The 20,453-nt window shown below is 42.0% G+C and overlaps 1 protein-coding gene across 4 annotated transcripts in view; it reads left to right on the forward strand.

Annotated features, from left to right (window-relative positions):
- The window catches only part of sema5ba (sema domain, seven thrombospondin repeats (type 1 and type 1-like), transmembrane domain (TM) and short cytoplasmic domain, (semaphorin) 5Ba), a 152,873-nt gene that overhangs the window by 45,053 nt on the left and 87,367 nt on the right, over nucleotides 1-20,453 (forward strand). For all 4 annotated transcript variants that reach the window (XR_010915189.1, XM_067515983.1, XM_067515981.1 and 1 more), the window contains one exon: nucleotides 15,077-15,304. Coding sequence is in view for 3 of the 4 variants with exons in the window: in XM_067515983.1 (XP_067372084.1) it covers nucleotides 15,124-15,304 (181 nt within the window). In the remaining variant the exon portion in view is untranslated. The remainder of the gene's footprint in view (nucleotides 1-15,076; nucleotides 15,305-20,453) is intronic.

The raw sequence follows: 20,453 nt of genomic DNA on the forward strand, positions 1-20,453 counted from the left end.
TCCCTGAAATTTAGACTCCTATGAGAGAAGGCTGGCATTTGCGTTGATCAGTCATGCACTCGGATCATGCCTACTTCTGCATTCCCGTGTGTGCCATGTTGTCAATTAAACCTGAGGTCTGCTATGCACTAGCGGGCTGACTGTGTCTAATGGGGCTCCATGCGAAGAGACTATCCATAATAGAATTAATAACGTGACACACTTGCGAAAAGGGCTCAGTTATCATCACCATCTCATTTGCAGAGAATTCTTACCCAGCTCTCTCACTTCAGAAATGAAAGCTAAGAAGCGAAAACTGGACAAAACCTCCAGCCTGGCCATAAAACCAAAAGTTCATGGTGCATTAATTTCCAATGAGTTCCAATTCTGCCCGGCTTCCTGGTGATTAAAGCTGCTTGGGTGTGTTTCGGTAGGGAAGAGGGGAAGTGTGGTGTTGCAGAGTTACAATTCAGACCTATCAGTGGAGAGAGAGGAAGGGAGCTGACAGGGAGCTGAAGGGTTTATTAGTGCTCCTCTTTCTGCTCGGTGCCACAAAAATAGAACAGAGGAGAGGAGCGATGCTGCTGGAAGAGACCTGTACTCCTCAATGCAACCGGAGATTAAATGCAAAAATAAGAGTCCTTTTCATGAAATAAATGGAAATTGTAAATAAATGAAAGCTTCGTTCTAAACATCTAGAGTCGGGCAGGATTGAGTGTTTCTGTTTTCTAGCAGGTGAATGGTATAAAATAAATGATTCATAAACAACCGTGGTCATGCAGACTCACATTCCGGGTGGGTTACTTTGTCATGTGAAGGCTGCTGATTTCCACAACATTAAAACCAATGACTTGGGAAGTGAACAGTGTTGCTAAACGGTGGCACCAGTCATTGTAGTGGGATATATTGGTGAAGGCTGTAATGTTGGCCGTAATCAACAGGTGTCAAACACGCAGTGCATGTAGGGATCAGACTGATCGTTGCAGCTTTGCTGGTTTTAATGTTGGGATCATTTTCTAGAGTGGTGAAAATCATGTGTCCGGGTATTATAAGTTTCGCAGGTTTTTGGGGTACGGGTTCACCACAGCAGACCACATGATCCGTCCTTCCTGACGCAACCCTCCACAGCCCGCTGTGCGTGGGACCAGCACTCAGAGTGCACTGACTAGTGCATCGTCAGTAACTGCAGGGCTCTGGCATCTGACAAGCCTTCACATTCCCGGATCTCAGGCTTGACATCCTGGATTTAATAACACACCCCCACCAACAGCCCCCTTACATTGTCTTAGCACCGAGTGGATTTGGGTCTGAATCTTGAATTTGCTTCTGTCAAAGACACGAAATGGGCCCTGCAATTCTGTAACTCGAAAGCTCTAGCCAGTACCTCCTAGTGTCACCTAGGTTTGAGGTATGACTGAGTGCAGCAGTGGTAATTTCAAGAAATAGCCATAGTAATGTTGTTATAGTATAGTTGATTCTGGTCTCATGCTTTTTGTTGCAACAGCATTTCTTTGACTCCTTCCACGGTTTTCTGTCCTGGACACCAAAAGCATCTGATGAAAAGGCTGTGATGCTGCCTTTTACTCTGAGCCCCCAAAGTGCAATGTCTCATTCTCCTGGAGCTATAAAACTGTTGGATCACGGGATAGTAGCTGAAATGGGCAGATGGAGACACATAGTACGGTACATGTCTCCATCCCCTGTACTGAATGGTGCACTTCAGAGATTAGTGATGTTTTCACAAATAACATGAGGTTTTTTTGAGATGTTGGTGACATGAAATGCCTGTGTGAGTGAGCAGGCTGTGGGTGCTGTAATTCCTGCCTGGTGTGCGATTGTGTGTGTGTATTTCTGTAGGTGTTTGTGAAACCATCCAGGGTGAATTATCAAGGCCGCCTGTGGGATTGGATCCAGCTTGGTCTGGCAAAACACCAGTCTCTGCAGCAGTCAGAGGCCTCTTTTCATTCCCCCCCCGTCTGTCTTCGAGCACGGCCGCTGTTGATGGGATCACGGTTGTGGATCACTACTGCTAATAACACTCCACACCCCTCCTCTCTCTAATTGCCAAGGGATATTGCTTTTGGGCTTCGAACCGTTGCTCGGATGAAACAAACAAACAATGAGACCCATTTGTAATGAAAAAAATCATCAGTAGCCGCATTGGTGGAAGTTTGAGTTTGAAACACGGAGTGATAAGAAATGTGAAAGTTGATTATAAAATATAGTGCTCTGCTGTGCTGAAACTTACTGACTGGAACAACGGATGATTGTCGAATATAAAATCCCACTTACATGCACACAAAAACTGTCTTTAGAGGCACATATGTGTTCAAACATCTGCACATAAAGCTAGATGACTGGGAATTAGAAGATTGGTGCGATATCTAGCGCTAAAGCAGCTCTGCAGAGCCTTTAATCTCCTTCAAACTCATATTTCTGGTTTTATGCGCACATTCAGGTCTCAGACCTCTCATTAACCTTGTTTCCAACAGCTGTTTTCACAAAACAAGCTGCAATAAACTCACTACACGCTTGCCAGCACCAAACGGCACACAGACAAAGTTAGAGGCTGGCTGGTGAAGAAAGTGGAAGAAACGGAGACAGACGCTAAGATAAACAAGTGGAATCTTAATTAAATCTGTAATAGAGTAAATATTGTAATCACTGTTAATCATTATATTTTTAATCAGTTCAAATACTAATAAGTCTCATTACACTGTATGTATGGAAAGATGTCAGCCATGCAAACTGTATAAGTGCAAACACAAATACACATTAGCTCCACCTTCATCATTTGCTACATAACTATTTTGTGTGCTTCTGCACTTGTGTCACTCTACATGCTGCAGCCATTGAACATTCAAGTCTACAGTTTTTTCCTGATCATATCAAATGATATGTTTTGATCCAGGGTCTCTTTGAAGCCGGATGTAATAAATTTGCTCATCAATTACACTGTCTGGCTTGGTCTTCTGTGTGTTTTGTTTGGTGTCCGCTCCAGTTAATTAGAACAGAACGTGCAGCGTCGTCCTTGCGATAGCGGCTAATAAGTGCGAGCTGTCTGAATTGCTGCTTCATAATGCCTGCTCTGCTCTCCTAGCAGCAAGCATCGCCGTGCAGAATGGAGGGGGTAATTCAGAGCGTGTTGCAAATAATGCACTGGCATCACTCCTGCACTGAGAGTGTCGTCTGTGCACTCAGAGGCCCTATCACATGAATCAGCCCAGTGTTTCTTTAGGCCTCATGTGTGTTGATGTGTTTACAATTCCTGAGATGGTTTGTGACGTTACAGCATCTTGATCTTTTAAAAGAAGGGTTTACCGTATGCCTCTATCTTACATTATCAGCTGTTATCAGGGCAGTCGCCATTGCTTTGCTGCGTCTGCATCTCGTCACAGAGACATGTTTAAAGCATTTAGCGGCCTAAACGCCACACAGTGAAAGATCTGAAAGCCTACAAAGATGCTTGGCTCAGGCCTCAAGACCACCATGGGTCTGGAAACTAAGGCTAGTTGCTAGAAACGTTCTGCAGCAGCAGCATTAAACCTGCAACTGCAAGGGAGAAAAACGGGATCAGGAGGGCAACATTTCTTGTCTTTAGCTCTATCGGGCAGCAATGCATTTAATTTGAATCGTGAGCTATTGACAACATTAGGCTTGCAGTGTTCATTCACAGTCACAGAATAACTGTGCTCCACAGCTATTACATCTACAATGTTTTGATTATTAGGTTCAGGTATGTTGCACATAAATAGAGCTGGATATTTGCCTACTGCAGAATGTGTCTACAGGTATAATACACAGGTTACATTTAGGTCAATACAAATTTAAAACTATGCTTGCAATGGAAATACTCACTAAAAGTGAACATCCTCTATTTCTAAATAAACACAATGACGTGATTTCGAAGTGAACGGTAACGTAAAATGACGTTAATTAGGTGCTTTTGTGATTTCCCCCCAGCTTGATCCTCACTGTCCCATGTTTGGAGATCTTCCACATACAGCACAGTTTGTTGGATGTATGTTTGCAGATTTCCAGGCGACGGCTTTGACCGTGACATTTATTCCTTATTTTCAAACTGCTTTTCATTAAACTTGCATTTTCTTACTTTCAAAAACGGACTAGCCACCAAGCTGGCTTGGAACTTCTCCTACATTCCTGACATTCCCATGCAGCTACTGTAAACTGCAAGGACTGTAATTTTATTTTCTGGAAAACATAACTGCAATCAAATATTCCTATTAACATAGGTCGACGTCCCTTCAGGGGTCGCCACAGCGGAACGTGTTACGGATGCCCTCCCCATTTTATCCGGACTTGGGACCGGCACCAAGGTTGCCCTTGGCTAAACATGATAATAATGTTTTCAGGACACGTGTTTTCACCCAAATCTCAGAGCTTGCATCACATTATAAAACTTTTTATTGCTGCGTTTAGACATTTATTCTAGACAATTATTCAAAGTAACAGTCACTTCAGTATGGAGTCAAACTGGTCTGTTGGATTAGAGTCCTGCACTTTGTACACCCATAACCTGACCCCCCCCCCCCAGCCAGCTCCTAGCAATTCGTTTCTTTCAATAAATCAGTCCCTCCAGGAATTTGCAATGCTTCTATCCCGGCAAATAATTCAACTGATCCTGTGTGAACTCTGTCTGCCCTTGCAATTCAAAAAAATGATAAAAACCTCGCAACACAAAGAAGCAACGTTAAAAAAGATATCCACAAAGTCTTGGATGGACTATTGCAATTTTGGATTGGAAAGTAATCCTTCACTCCTTACATTTGCCACAAAAACTTAATTGAGTTTGCAGTTTAGTTGCATGTTATCATATTTTTGGATACTGGGTTGCAAAGCATCACATATCAGAAATATTGATTCTTCTTGAAGACTCATTGAATCTGAATTTAGGATAGTTCAGTACTTTTTAACAGGTATATTTAGGACATTTTAAGACTTTAAGCCATCCTGTATTCAAAATGATAAACTGGTGGTTGAAATAGTGGACTAATGGTTTTTCCTCATATGTTCTTTCAGGGTCTCTGTCTCAAAAACTTCATAAAGTCTTTGACATTTTCTCCTTGGTTCAACACTAAAATGTTGCTAACCTCTGCCAGTGTACCATACCCCCATCTAATCACTTCTTATTTTTGAGCAGCGGACAAAAGCCTACAAGTCTGTATAAAAGCTCAGACTGGCCCCCTCCCATCCACCCCCCCCCCAAACCCGCCTTCTCTTTGTGACCTTTGGCTCTCCAATTAACAACCTCCACTCAGAGCGTTGACCGTCCCGCTTTTGTGTCTGCGTCGAGCCACAAATGTGTCGGACGAAGCTTTTGTTTGAGTGGTTAATCATGTCTCAAGCTTTTTGTTCCCTAATAGCCCGTCATCTGGGTACTGTCCTTCTGACCTCTGACACATTACTCTGCTAAACGAAAGGGAAAAGGCCACAGCTTTGAAAAGTGCAAACGTACCAGCAGTCACATCAGTATGATCTGACTGAATACTAAATGCAACAAATGCATAAATGCATCATGAATTTATGTAGCAACTGTGAAAGCAGTGATTAAACTGTTATGTTTTTAGTCAATTAACTAATTGTACTGATGATGGCACTGTTTTTAACCTTGTAACCCCTTCAAACGAAGCACTACTTCTGACCCCTCACCAAGTATATTTCAACAATTTTTGGAGATTGGACGAAGGAAAAGTTACTGTTTGTTTTGAAGAAACCAAAGATTCAAAAGGTCATTAAAAATGTCCTTCTTGTGACCCCCCCCATTATTAAAATTAGTCAAAAACAATTTCAATAATGGATACATTTTCTTTCTTTCTTACAAGGAAAAAGAATAAATCAGTAGTCAGACCATTTATATCATAGCTAAAGTGTATAGAAAGTACATTTAAATGTCAAAATTGTGCCGTTTCCATTATAAATAGGATAAAAAACTCATTGCTACCTATTATCTCTGTCTTATATTATCAGTAGTAATTGGACTCATGTTTAACCAGCAAATAGTTTGCCGTTTGATGTTTCACCTTTGGCATTTACATGCTGTTTTTGAAACTACCATGGGATTGAATCGCCTGTGAGGCTCGCTGCCGCCCGTTCTCGGTAATGTACCTGAGCTCAGTCCATATAGTAACTCTCTAATGTGAAACTGGTGGCCAAAATTGAACAGTCTCTTACTCCCCGAGAGTCGCTGAACTAGCTGGATGAGTTCAAATCAATACAGGCCTGGGAGGGGGGGGAGGGGGAGGGGGAGGGGGGGGGGGGGGGGGGCACCCGGTTCACACAATGAAACAGTATCAGGTAGACACAGAGAGAAATGCAGTCGATAAGATTGCATTATGGTTTGTTTGTGTGTATGTGAATTGAAGGTATGAGGCTGTGGTTGACAGTGCCAAGTGAAATCATAATAGAGTTTCTGAGGGCCAGACAGTGTTATTACAGACCGAGGATGTAGAAAGCTATAAAATGGCTGGAACTTACAGGTGTGTTTGAAGTGGGAGGTGTGTGTGTGTGTGTGTGTGTGTGTGTGTGTGTGTGGAAAACAAGAAAGAAAGCGGTAGAAGACCATGTCTACCCTCAGTTAGTCAGCCAATCAAAGCATATAATAATGCTGCCGACTGAGAGGCCATTTGCTGACCATTAATAGCCGTGTCTCTGGCCTCAGCCCATTATTCTTCAATCAAACTCTTCCCCAATCTCTCCTGGTCCAATCATACTCTTCTCCTGATTGTTGTTGTTAGTACAAGTGGAACATAATTGACATCTTCTTTTACAAGAGGCCAACATTTCTTTGGTCATCTATTCAGTGTGGTTCATCTGCAATTACACAAAAATCTGGAGATTTAATCGGAAAAAAGTGTGTAGTCAGGAGCATTTCCAGATTGCTGCTGTTTCCCCTGTGAGTAAACCATTTTTCATCAGAACTAGTTCTGCTGGGTGGATTTCGAACAGGCCGACACCTTTTTAATGCAGGCTTTGGAAATGGGTCACAGTGCTGAAACCACTCACAGTGTTGAATTCTCGAGTAGACGATTAGCTTTACATTTTATATGGCGAAAGCGGAATTTTGTCATTGAATATGCTTTTAGCATGTCCCACTGTAATTCAGAAACACACCCACGTTGGTGCTAATGCATAACAGAAGGAAAAAAACCTACGAAAACGGGGATTTTCTGGCTAATTCCAGTGCTGCCGCTGACTTATCGGATCAGCAACCTGCCACCTTACGTCTGACTGCTAGGGCAACATATGATGTTAATTTGATATGAGACAATCAATTAGGTAATTTCGGGACATGATCTAGTAAACGAAGGTTATTAGGGGTTCATTTTATGGAACAAATTGCTAAGTAGCGTGCAAAGATTGTTATTAACTGGATGACACTATGTTTGACTGATGCGTTTGCACGAATGTTAACCGAGAACCTGCCCCCAAGGTCAACTCGTCTTACTGTCTTACAGAAATCATGCTATATTTACTATAAGTGCACTATAGACATGTAGTGAACTATTATCACGAGAGAATGAAGGAAAATATTGTGCACATCATGAACAAAGTGCACACTGCACTTCTACAGTGCAGTAAGTAACAATTTGAAGTGGAATTTGTGGCCTAGCATATAGAATATTACAATTATAAAACCGTACTTGTCAGTCAGGATACAAAATGTGACTTTACAGCTCATGACTAAACCAGTATCTGTTGTACAGCACACGACAATGGAGCAATCTTGATCTGCTATGTCAAAAACTACAGAACAAGCAAGGAAGTCAATCTTAAATGGAGACTGTTTTGTCAGCTGCCTTTTGCAAAGTCAAAAATCAACTGTCAAGCTGAAAACAGTTTTTTTTTTCATTTTTTTATGAGAGACAGCTGACATTTTGCTTCTTGCTATGCAATTCAGCTGCAGATAGCTACACATAAATAACTGGAAAATAATTTGGTAAAAACATTCCTACAGAAGAAAACAAAAATAATTGAACAGAAAAGTGTGTGAGCCTCCTTATCCCTCACACAGTCCTATAGATTACGCACACACACGAACGGAAATGTGCTCAAAGATCCAATGGTTTTTTTTTTATTATTTTTTTATTTTTATTATTATTATCTTTGCCCCTATTTTGCCATCTCCTCTCTCATCACATCTCAGTCGACAGCCCCACAGTTATATGGGCATATCAGATGCCACCTTCCTTCAGGCACTATAATGCCTTGATTCCACCACGGCTTCTGATTTCATATCGGACATAATCCAGACAGCGCCTGACAACCTCGCTAGCTCATCAGCCCCGTCAATCAGTGTTGCCCCTAAATGCACACACATGCGTACACACACATAGTTTTCTCCAGACCAAGGTCAGCCCTCCTTCCCTCCTACAGAAGATCTATTCTCTGCTTGTTCCTGCTTTCTCAAGCGCGAGTGAAGTGACTCAATAACTGGAGACGCTTGCTGTGACCCCACCATCACCCTGTCTTTCCTAGAAGAGAAAGGAAGTTTCGTCTTCAATCTCACCAACTACCCATCTTTATCTCACATTCCTCTGTCCTGCCCCCAAATGGGTTGTCTACATGCTTTTCCCTTGACTCTCATGAAGACCCCCTCCCAATCACAGAGCAGGCATTAAAGAGATTGGTGGGGTCGAGCCATTGAGTTGAATTAGACATGGTCAATGTAGCCTTGGCTGGACCAAACCCCCTGAGGGCAAGAGTGCGAGACGTTGAATGGGATGGGAATATGGTGGCAATATGCACCCGTGGAGTGGTTGTCTGTGTTCGTCGCTATGTTGCGAGCTCCGTTTGATTTGTTAGTTTGATTAAAAGGAGCCGCACGTACACACAAACACACACTGTACATGTTTTTTCATGATCTTCAAGTGAGCACAAAACGATGTTGAGCTAAAATGACAAGTGTGAAATGAGCTCTGCAGCATTCTGGTCTGTTAAAAACCTGCTCACAGTTGGAGGCGATCGATCTTGCGTTTAGTTCCTTAAGGAAACGGCTGTAATTTCCTTCTGTTGCAATTCATTTTCCTGTATGAGAGGGAATTCATGGGAGCTTTTGGATGAGGAGGCAGTGGTGTTCCTGTGCCATAAACGCTAATGGTGAGCGTTGGGAGGATCGCAGCAGGCTCAGCAGGCGCTGCACATTTTCCACACACTGCTCTGGTGAGGCTTAACTTAAAAATCCTGCTAAAAGATGCTCAGCACTGATGTGTGATCACTTCTAATGAATCTGAGAAAAAGGAAAAGGAGTCCCCCTCTGGAAACTTCACTTCAAAAATGAACAATTGCATTTATCTGCTCTCAGTGATGATAAATCCCTCTAATAGCAACAAACATTGATTTCCCTTACCTCTCTGATCTTGCACACTTCCCTCTCCTGCTCCGAAATGTCATAAAATAGGCTGCTCTTTTATGTAAGTGGCACCTGCTTCCCACTGGGCCAAAAGCAGTATAATCAGTGTCATAATAGATTCTGAGATTGCGTTCGGGGAGCTACACTGACTTGTAATTAAAGGTGCTTCCTTTGCAGGCCAGGTTGAAATGAGAAGGCAAAGGTGCAGAGGACTCCAGAAACTCCTGGAACTGTTTCTAGAGTGACGGGAGAATAAAATGACGAGCATCCTCCTGAGAGGCTGAGCTGCCTGGAAGAATGTGATGTGCTCTGACTATTGCAGGGATGCATTTTTAAAAGCACTCTTTACAGCACCCTGCCCGACCCTGCTTCCGGAGCCTTTTCTTGAAGGTGAAGGTGAGCAGTAACAGTTGCAGCCCAGGCTGTCAGGATGGCACGGGTTCAGCTGAATGAACCCGGGACGTGGGGGAGGAAAACTTTGATAAAAACAGGCACGAAAACCCCATTTAGCATTTTATTCATGACTCCCAGGAAATGATCTAAACATAGATGCATACCGCATGTGCATTTGCTTGTATGTAATATCTATGTTATTATCACCTTACTTTCAAACATATTGCCCACTTTAAGCTTTTCGTCGTCCTAAGCGTTTCACTTCCTGTGTTACATCAGTGAGCAGCCCGCCATCCAGCTCACCCCAGGAGGTCTTTGGCGAAATACACTCAACCTGGTTCCGGCTGTTTGACTACCAACTTGCCGCTCTGTTGCCATAGATACATGCCGGCATTGGCAGGGACTTATGAGAATCTGTGCTAAGGAAAGGTTGAGATTTACTGACTGCCATCTGGATAAAGAGTGGAGATGATTTTTTTAATTTATTTTTTTTATAAAGAGCAGAGCCTACCTTGTTTATCTGGGTTGAGCTTTCCAAAATTATCTTAGCACCAAGACGCTCAAATCTTTGTTTATTATGAGCCGCAGGGAGAAAAGAACGAGTTCTTGTAGTGCTTTGGGTTGTTTACTACTAGCTGCAACTGTGCCGAAGCTTCCTGGTGAGATATGAATGCTGTACACCTTAACAGGAAATACAACGCCTTTAGCTGTGAAGCATTTAGGTCACATTTTGTGCCTAGTTTAAACAGCCACAAGTGAGAGTGTACATTTACAAATATTGTATTTCATCACAATTTGTAAGTAGCAGTACAATTGCATTTCCAGCCTTGATACGTGTTGATATGTACAATAATGACTTGAGTTAGTGGTTACATTGCACATTCAGATGGTGCTTTAGATTTAACGTTTGGCTCAAAAATTCCTCCAAGCATCTCAATTTGCTTTTGCGCGTATAAAAATGTTTTGGCAGACTGACAGCAGATTGAGATGTTTAAAACAAAATGCCTGTCATCTGCCTAAGCGAGAATGGTAACGTTATTGCTTTATGATAATATGGTTTACAACGAAACAATTTTATTGACTTTATGGATCTAACATGATGGAGAACTGATATCCTGGCAATTTATTGAGAGACATTAGGATTAGGGGCTGGGGCTGTGCAGTAGGTGGGAACATCATCACACACCTCCACGCATGCAATATTCACATCGTTTGAGTACATACTACAGCTAATACTCTTAGCTGCATGACTTTTACTTGAAGTATTGACAAAGCGATATACTATTATTCCTGTTTACACAAGTACCCTTTACTTTCAGGTGACTCATTGTGTGTGACGGACTGTCTGATGGACAAACCGTTGATCAGCAGGTCTTTTTTAAAAAGGCTGTATGTTGGTTTGCAGGGACAGCTTCCTCAATAGTATAGATCGTCCAGCCTTCTTGCTGACAAACTGTTGCTAATCCTGAGCACAGCAGGACAGGAAATTGGATGGACTTGTGTTTGGAGTAGCTTTGAGGAGCTGTGCTTGGTATAAACATAGACACTCAGACAATGTCAGCTCTGAAAACTGGCATAATCCAGCCATGGACAGCTGGTCACACTCCATACTGGGTCATGGCAAGTGGGCAGAACTGAGGCATGCTGTGTGCCAACATCCACTCCTCCGTGTGTGTGTGTTTGTGCAGCTAGGTTTGCTTGAGTATATGACATGACTTTCTACAGAAAATGTTGACATCTGCACACAAACTTCTTTCCGCTGCTGACAGTACAGGTCCCTGTGTGTGTGTGTGTGTGTGTGTGTGCCCGTGCCGAGATAACTCGCCCACCAAGGTATGATCGTAAAGCAAAGTCCTGGTCATCCGTCATGATCTGCTGTCTTTCCTGTTCTCAGTCCAGCTTTTAGACTAATGAGAGGATCAGTAGAGTCAGCCTTTGATATTCAGGAGTCAGGAATTTAATGTGAATTAAGCACGTGCCAACTCCACTCCTTCAGATAATAGAAATAAAGAAATAATTGAGTAAAACTCCTGCCCTGTAAGCATGGTGGCCTTGGTTGGATTTGCACCAAGTGTGGTAATAATTCTACTTATGTGTGTGTGTCAATCCCTGCTGTCAGGTCAGTTTCAGAGAAAATTAAAATGAATGTAGATTCTGCTGAAGGAATTTTCTTTTTTTTTTTACACCATGAGAACTGAAGTAGCTCTTTCCTTATTCTGGCTGAATTACCACTTTATGGCAACACTAGACTTAAATGCGATGTGATATATGTGTACCAGCAGTTTTCTTACATTTGAATACACCATTTCATCCAAAATCTGAAATGAGACCAATAGTTTAAAAAGCTAACCAGACGCCCACAAAGCAATCAACTGTTCGGAGATGCTAAAGTTAGGAGCTACTTGGTAGTTTTAATTAAACATTCCTACTGAGGGAAATAGCTTTGTTTCACTTTGTGTAAAGTAGTTAAGAATCATATTTTAATAAGAAATAAAAATGTGATTTAAGACTAGTCATAAGTCAGTCACAACGCCAAACGCAAGGTCAAAAACACATACAGAAAAACTTTTGGGGGAAAAAAATAAATACATTTAGTAAAATGCCAAATAGTTGTGCATATTCAATCTCATTCACGTGACTAAAAATGAATTTCCCCTTTTCAAAAGAATTTCAATCACAATTGAAAACAGGGACAAAAAGTGTTTTTTTTTTTATCTGTGTTGTTGATGGTATTAATTCATCGTGGGAGGAGTGTTTGAACGTTTCACATGTGCGTCTAGTCGTGCATGTGATCATGTGATTTATTTATCTAAAATACTGAGAATCAATCAATCAAATCAATCGGCACCAAGAAAACATAAAAAATGTTAAAACAGTGGTAATAATGCACACGGAAGAAAAAAATATGACATGAGGAGAAGAAACCATTTCCCACTGTCGAGAGCTCTAATGTGGGCTGCAGAGGTTCCTATTAGCTGTTTTACTATATTGATAAAGATACATACATTTAGATCTACAGCGTAAATTACTGCAGCATTATTACACATCACTTACAGTCTTTGGTTTTCATGTGCAGTGGGGAAGCAGAGGGAGACCATTAGTTAGTGATTTCCAGCTTCCAGACAAAATAAAAAGGAAGCCTACTTCTCTCTCATGTGTTGTGTAGAACACAGAGAAAACCGAGCGCGACGTTTGAGTGTCACGCGATCGCCGCGGATCTCACTGTTACGCGATCATGCCAGGGTTTCGGTTACAGGTAACCAAACCCAAATGCACACATGACAAATGGAAGTTGGGGCTAAAAGGTGGTTTACTGGCTTGTTGGGCAGGATTACAGTCTTCAAATAGGAGACAAGATCAGTCACACCTGGATCAGTTACTCCCAGGTAAACTACTGTAACTAGAGCATTTAAAGGCTATGATTTGAAGGCAGGTGATGCACAGAGACAGGACACTTCGAGGACCCACTGTACAGGTACTTTCTGTCTATGTAAACCTAAAACACGTAATCATTTGGCCAATCAAATGTGTGGAACACGAAAAGACTGAGAAGCTGCAGTGGTGGAGGTCAGTAGTCGCTTTGAAATAAAATGCTCCGTTCTGAGAGTCTCGACGGGAAGGCACATTGCAACATTCTTGTTTCCTCTGTAAACAACCAACAACTCTGTGAAAATCAGACATCTGCCTGCAGGGGGGGCATAAAGCTGTCAGCTTGTGAGGCCTGCATGTGCCCCGTAGAGGATATTCACGTAACTTTTCCTCCCTACTGCGTAAATGTAAAAGTATGTGTGTTTGCATGGCTGCGGCTTTGTTGACACCGAAACGATTTTGTTGACCTACAGAATTTTCAATTATAATAAATCTGCATTAACTTGCAGATGGCTTGACACAGTAGGAATTTGAAACGGACAGACACCAGAATGACTGATACTGGAGCAGGCGTTTTAGAAAAGGGTCCAATGCAACAATATTGAAGGATGCAGAAACTCATCGATAAGTGAAACCGAACTTTCTGGATCATATTTAATCTTCTCATTTGTACCCGTGGCAACATACGGACACCTTTTGGCATTTATTGATTTTTTTTTATTTCAAACGCCTAAACGTGGCCTGACAGCGAGCCCTTAGGCTTGGGAGGCATCCAGCCTGGCTGAATCAAATCTAACATAGAGCTCTCTGAATACTTCCACCTGTTTCATCAGCAGTATGTTTGTTGGCAGTAGCTGGGGACCTGTTGACTCCACCGTCCTATAATGATAAACACGGCCACTGTGTGCATTTACTTAATTAGTAGCAGCTTTAGTGAGAGGGATAATTGATTGCAGGGCAATATGGTTGATTTGCAACTTAACCGAGCTAATAATTTGTTATTGATTAAGGCATTAGATAGAAAAACACCACAGAGAGATGTAACCCAGTCAAGGTGCTGCAGAAAGTTGGTGCTCTCAGTTTTTAATCTACTGCACCGATATTACACCTCGCTAAGCTAACGTCGTAAGCAGCGCGGGACGGGAGATGATGAACTGCCGGTTTCAGCTCAGCAATGTAGACTCATATGTTATGACTGGGAGACATTACATTTACTCTAAGAGCATGAGAGTGTCTGTATGTGTGTTTTGTGTGTGCATCTTTCTGTCTGGTGCCCGCATCTGCTCGCGTACACTAATATGGAAATGTGGAGGTCAGAGAGCGACTGACTGGATATTGTGCATGTGCATACAAGTATCACGTGTGCAGTAACACAGTTGTCAGGCTTTACAGGAATTAATTTTTTCAGGATATTTCTGAGAACCACAGATTTTAAGTGAACTCATTTTTCCCTCATCGGCTTGTGGCAACTTCTGCCTCATTGAACAGTCTGCTATTGCATTCAATTTTCTAATTTTAATCAGCCATTAAATTAACTTCCAAGGTTTAATTACACTTTTTAAATGATTATCTCGAGGTCAGAGGTTAGGTACTTCTTTGAGATGGCTCATTGCTGAAGTCTAAGAGTTCTCTGGGCAGTTTTTTTCACTCCGTGTCCTTCACACACCCTTTTTCTCTATTTTCGCTTACTCAGCTTTATATCTCCTCTTTCCAGTCCCCCTGTTACCTAACATCCTTGCTTTCATCCTGCGGTTATTTCTTTTTTACCGAAATTTTATACCATTGCATGACCTTTTCAACAACATTTCTGTTCGTCTAAGCTAGTTTCCGAGCGGGAAGCCCTCAGGAATTAAAAGTTTGAGGAATGAGATGATTGTGAAGCGACTCAGAAAGAGCTTCTTTCCTTTGAAGCCAGGTGTGAAAATTTTGCATTGAGGCGCTGAAAATGTCTCCTCTTTTCTCCAGCTGTATCCTGGAGGCCCACCTTGGCAGTTAGAGGAGAGGTCATCACCATGACAGCATCCTCGCAGGACTCCACGCCCTCGTCTATGGCCGGCCTCTTCCTGCTACTCCTCCTGCCGACTGTTCTCCCGCAGAACCCTGCCGTCCCAACCACCCCGGCTCCGTTGTTGTTTGACCCGCTGACCCAACCTGAGTGCATTAAGAAAGAACATCCAAAGGTTTCCATTCAAGGTCAGACATAACTTTTTATCTTTGTAGCACTTGTTTCAAACATCTAATAATGCAGCTTTTAGCACATATACGGTAGGATGCAGCGTATTGTTACTTTAAATCCTGCATTTTCACAAGAAACTCCATGTTTACATGGGTTTCTTTGGGTACTCAAGGTTCCTCTGATAAACCAGAGACCCTCAGTTTAATTGGTTTGTGAATGATTATCTGTGTCTCTGTGTGTTTCCATATGTGTGTCAGCTCTGTAATAGAATGTCCACCGTGTACAGCATCCTGCTTTTTGCTAGCAGTAATATTAAAAGCAGTATAGTTGATTGATGGAAGAGGATGACTTTTGTTCCATCACACTGTTTTTTCGGCAGCAGATCATCTGGAGTGTACTGTATATGCATATCCTGGTTATGTATACAAATACTGGAGCAGAGGAATCCGGTTTTCTCCAAAGTAAATCTAATTACTCAGTTAAACCCGTCACAGATGCACAATTTCTAATCTGTGTTTTAACCCAGGTTACTTCTGTGCAGGGAACCACACTGACTGAAACCAGGATTTTTAATAGATAATTCTTTATTTTTCTCTTATTACTCGTTTATTTTTGGACTGTCTGCATCTAAAGCTGGAGCTTCTTTCAAAACCCCCGAAAATCAAAATTAAACTACTGTAGCATAGAAGGGGGACACCATCTATGCCCACACCTATATCACTAAGCAGTAAAGTTTCATAATTGGCAACGGGCATAAAAATACAATTAATGGGATTAATTGCAAAATGCTTTCACCATTACATAACATTGTGAGATTAAGATCTCATGTAAACCCTAAATTTCTCTCGTTTTATCAGCACTTAACAGGCTGACAGTGAAATGGTTTGTACAGGTTTTGTATGATTAGACTGCGGTTCAGTGCTGCATATTATTGCTTTCCTGCATCTTAGGCAGAACAGTCCTCTGTTTATTCACTCAGAGTGCTGTGCAGCGAACACGTGTCTTCTATGTATGAAAACATATACATGCCAATTCTCACAGCATCAAATTAAACAGTTTTCATAAGCATATCCCCATGCCGGCTGCAATAAAAGCTCACAGCTTGGCATTCAGGCAGGTCGGCATGCAGCTAGAAAAGAACAACCGAAAGCAAGAGGAGACAAGATTGAAATGATTGTGTAGAATAACGGCGCTCGCTATCTAGCCCGTTCATCTGTACAATGGGCCAAGAAACAAGGTCTTCCTCGCGGCGTGAAATGGAATAGAACAGTTTGGGGCACCGAATCGCAGATTGATATGGCAGAATGAAAAGTAAACACACACAAAATTGCTGTGTTTATTTTTGAATGGCTGTTTGTTTTCCTTCTGCTGAAACTGGTGCCTAAGATGGGAGGAACAAAAGCTCCAAAAAAAAAAATCACTAGAGGGAATCCGGGACAGAAACCCAAAAACTGAAGAGGTGGGCTGTGGGGTTTTGTGATTAGAAATGTCCTCTACCCCCTTCCAGACCATACAGCTGACATTTCCTTTATGTCAGTTTTTGGTTTTTCTTCTTTGACCTACGGTATTGTTCCCTTCCTGGTCTCCCTCAGTGCTTCGGGGCCAGGTCACCCATGTTGTAGGTCTGAACTCTGACTAATGGAACTGAAGATGGACATAAAGAGGTCTGTGCCACTCACACTGTCCTTTCTTGCTGGACTTTCAGCTTAATAGTCGTTTTAAGTCTGAAAACTACGGCCTCTTTTTATTGGAAATTGAATGTATAGAACCAGTGAAATGGCTTTTTTCATTCCCCACAAAGCCAGTCTGAGGTCACCTATATAGATGCTGAGCCTTTGGCTCTGTCCTGTTTCACCCACCAGGCCTCCAGATGTCCAGATTATCCCAGGCCTCGCCAGTGCTTTACTTCAAAGGCGTGCCACTTGAAAACGGCTCTCATGGCAGAGAGCTGCAGGGCCTCTGGTCTGTCAAAGCAGGCAGAGCGGGGCTTTATGTGAAGGCAGCCGCACAGAAAAGGCCTGCACAATGAAAGTGTCAGCAAGAACCTGAGATTAGCCTCTGTGATTGATGAGCATTTTATAGCAGCTTGTTGAAGCGCTACCTCGTTCACCTGGAGGAGACCGGGGAGCCAGCAAAGGAGAGTTCACTACGGACATGCAGGAACGTGAATTGGTTCGTGTTTCTATGTTCGGCTGCTTACTTTATATAAATAAAGCAGTATTTGCGTGGCAATTAGTGTCCTTATGTGTGATGGAGCGAGGTGTAATCCTTGTAGCGTGTCTCTGTGTGCGGAGAATGAAGGGATCAGATGTCTTCTGGCGCCTGAGTCTGTCCAATGGAGCGTGCTACGTGTATTAAATCCCAGCTCTGTTCTCTGGCTTTGAGCATTTCCGCTTTGGCTCTGAGGACACTTTGAGCAATTTAAGCCGACCTGGATTTATTATACGTAGGGAGAAATGTACCGATACATCTATCACGAGTACACAAACTGTTTCAGGTTTGTGGACAGGTGATTAATCTGGAATCTATTTCTAGGGCTAAACTCAGCCGTGTCTCCTTGGTGGGTGTTTATGTTCAGAACTGATAGTTTACTTATTAATGTTACTCTTCACCTCAATTTCATTTTTTGGAGTTATGGACACAATTTGCCTAAGGTTTGCCTAAGTTGGGTTCGGTGTCTGTCTGATGTTTGGTGTTGAAAAGGTTGTGTGCAGTGACTTCTTTCACTGAAAGTAGCTGCTCTCTGTGGCTGAAAATGACATAATCATAGCAGCGAGAGTAAATCCCAGCTAAACAAATAACCAAAAACTCTCTCAAGCGCTGTAAAGTCAAGGCCAGCTGCAGACTCAGAGATGCAAAGATGGTAATTCTCTCAAAAAATCATTGCTATGAGTGACCTCTTTCACTTTAAGACACTGTTTTCCCAAAGTAACAGTAAAGATATTGATTTTGTTTGTGTAGCATTTTGCTTAACAAATTACAAAGCAAACGGCTAAGATTAAAGCTTGAGCACAAATATGTACAGTAAGCACATTTATTAAGTTCAAAGATGTACATTTCCCTTACCAACTCAATGCTAAGACATAGTTTTATTTTGGAAAATCATCTTCCGCACACACAATTTATCACCGGCACGGACATGATAGAATGTAGTTGACAGCAGTGATAGGTCATCAGAAGAAGGATGCTGAGCATCACACCTTTCTATCAGCCACGACAACATAGTGCTTTTCCAATCTTCCAGCACACACCGTAAACACTGAGAACTGTTTACGTCTTCTGCTGCTCCAGAAGACGTAAACCACAGCACGGATCCATGCAGAAATACACCACTGAATCATGTAACCTTCACCCACAGGCACGCACTGTGCGAGCCGCCAGCTCCTGATTTAAAAAGAAGACACTGGCTCGCAGCTTTAGTTTGTTGGTCTGATAAGGACATGGCATGAGGGCATCAACTGGAAGTCTGTTTTGGGAATTTGTGCATTATATTAATGAGGAGCAGAGAACCATTTTTGGAGTGTGTGTAAAGGGTTCAGCCTGTTTTCTAAGAGAAATGGATAAGCTCTGCACGTTCTACACTTCATAATAGCCTGTGCAGAAATATCCTTTAAGGCATCAAGCGCTTTCAAATGGGAGTGTGTGTAGGAGAGTAATGGTTGGAAATAAGACCTTTAGCTCAGGTTTGAGTTCTTCCTTCACAGAGAAAAAGAGGAGCCTGGGTCATCTGCTCTGCTCAAATCACTGTAATGCTTCTCTCTGAGGAGAGACAAAGGAGAACAGAACCAGCATCTTTGTTCATTTCCTGTTTCAGTTCCTTGCAAATCTCGTCTTTTCATTTGGATTTTATGTCCACTTATGTTCCCTGCCTGTCTGTACTAGTGTCTACCATCATATCTTCCCTCCTCTCTAATCATCCTCCTTCTCCTCTCCATGTTCCTTCATTTTCTCCTTTTTTTTTTGCCTCCCTCTTTTACTTTCTCTTCATCTCTGGGTTTCCATCACTTTCTGCTCGTCAGACTGCTCTTCTTCTGCTCTACGACTGGCAGAGAAAGGTATTGCGTACTTTGTGCGAATCCTTCTATTTCCTTCTTTCATCTGGGTAATAGTGCTGTCGTTAGGCCATCATGTTGCCATCTGAAAGGCTCTTGAGCAACACAAGACCAATGGCCTTTAAAATGGAACCGTTGACTTAAATAAAAAGTATTTGCAGTAGATTTCTGCTTAAATCTTTTTTTTTTTTTTATGGGGGGGGGGCATTCTGTTCCTACAGTGCTTTACCACCGATCTCTGTTTCCCATCTCATTTATGATTATAGTGGTGGGCCTAATTGGAGATGTGCTGTCAGAGCGGTGGTGTGTTTGTATCCATCAATCAGGCACTCGAAAGGAGCTGAGTTTAGCATGCAGCTGGAGCTGCTCTCACCCACTGATAGCATGTCAGAGTTTCTGATGCAAGCCCAAGAGATAGCAAAGAGGGCTAGAGATTAGACAACACTTAATGGTTTTATTGCCCCTTTAACTGAAAAGTAGTGTTCATGCTCTTCCCTCTCCCTTTGGATACTACAGCTTCTCTCACTGGTTAAATGTATTGGTCACAATACTTTTGATCAGTCTTGTGTTTCAATAAGCCCGTGAGTTACTTTTCAATAAAGTCAAGGCTGAAAGTTCACTAGATCAGATCTTTTTAAGACTTACAGTGTGGCTCCAGTCCAAATTTAAATCCGTCACGTTGGCCTAATTAAACAGAGAAGAATATTAATGTAAGTAATTCTGCTTAGAAATCATGTGAGACTTCACTTTTTTGATTTAGACAATGTTAAGTTGCTTTAATCATTTTATTATGACCTCTCAACAATTTGTGATCTTTATGAGGGATGAAGAACTTCTATATTTATGTGAACCCAAAACTTTCAGTCTTTTTATTCGTAGAACCTTCTTACAGTGTGAAGTTTAGACGTTAGTCACAACCTTTTTTAACAGTCTTTGAGCATTAAATAGAGAGTAGAAATATGTATTTTACCTGATTAATTATGATGGTAAACATTGTAGGATGTACAAGGTGTTACACATGGCAAAAAGAAGACATATTTACAAAGGAGGAGTTGGCCTTTAGAATCATCATTATGAGCTGACATTTCAACAACAGTGGGCCTGATGAGCTGCA

Source organism: Channa argus, chromosome 9 (genome assembly GCF_033026475.1).
Source record: "Channa argus isolate prfri chromosome 9, Channa argus male v1.0, whole genome shotgun sequence".
In the NCBI taxonomy this organism is placed as follows: Eukaryota; Metazoa; Chordata; class Actinopteri; order Anabantiformes; family Channidae; genus Channa; species Channa argus.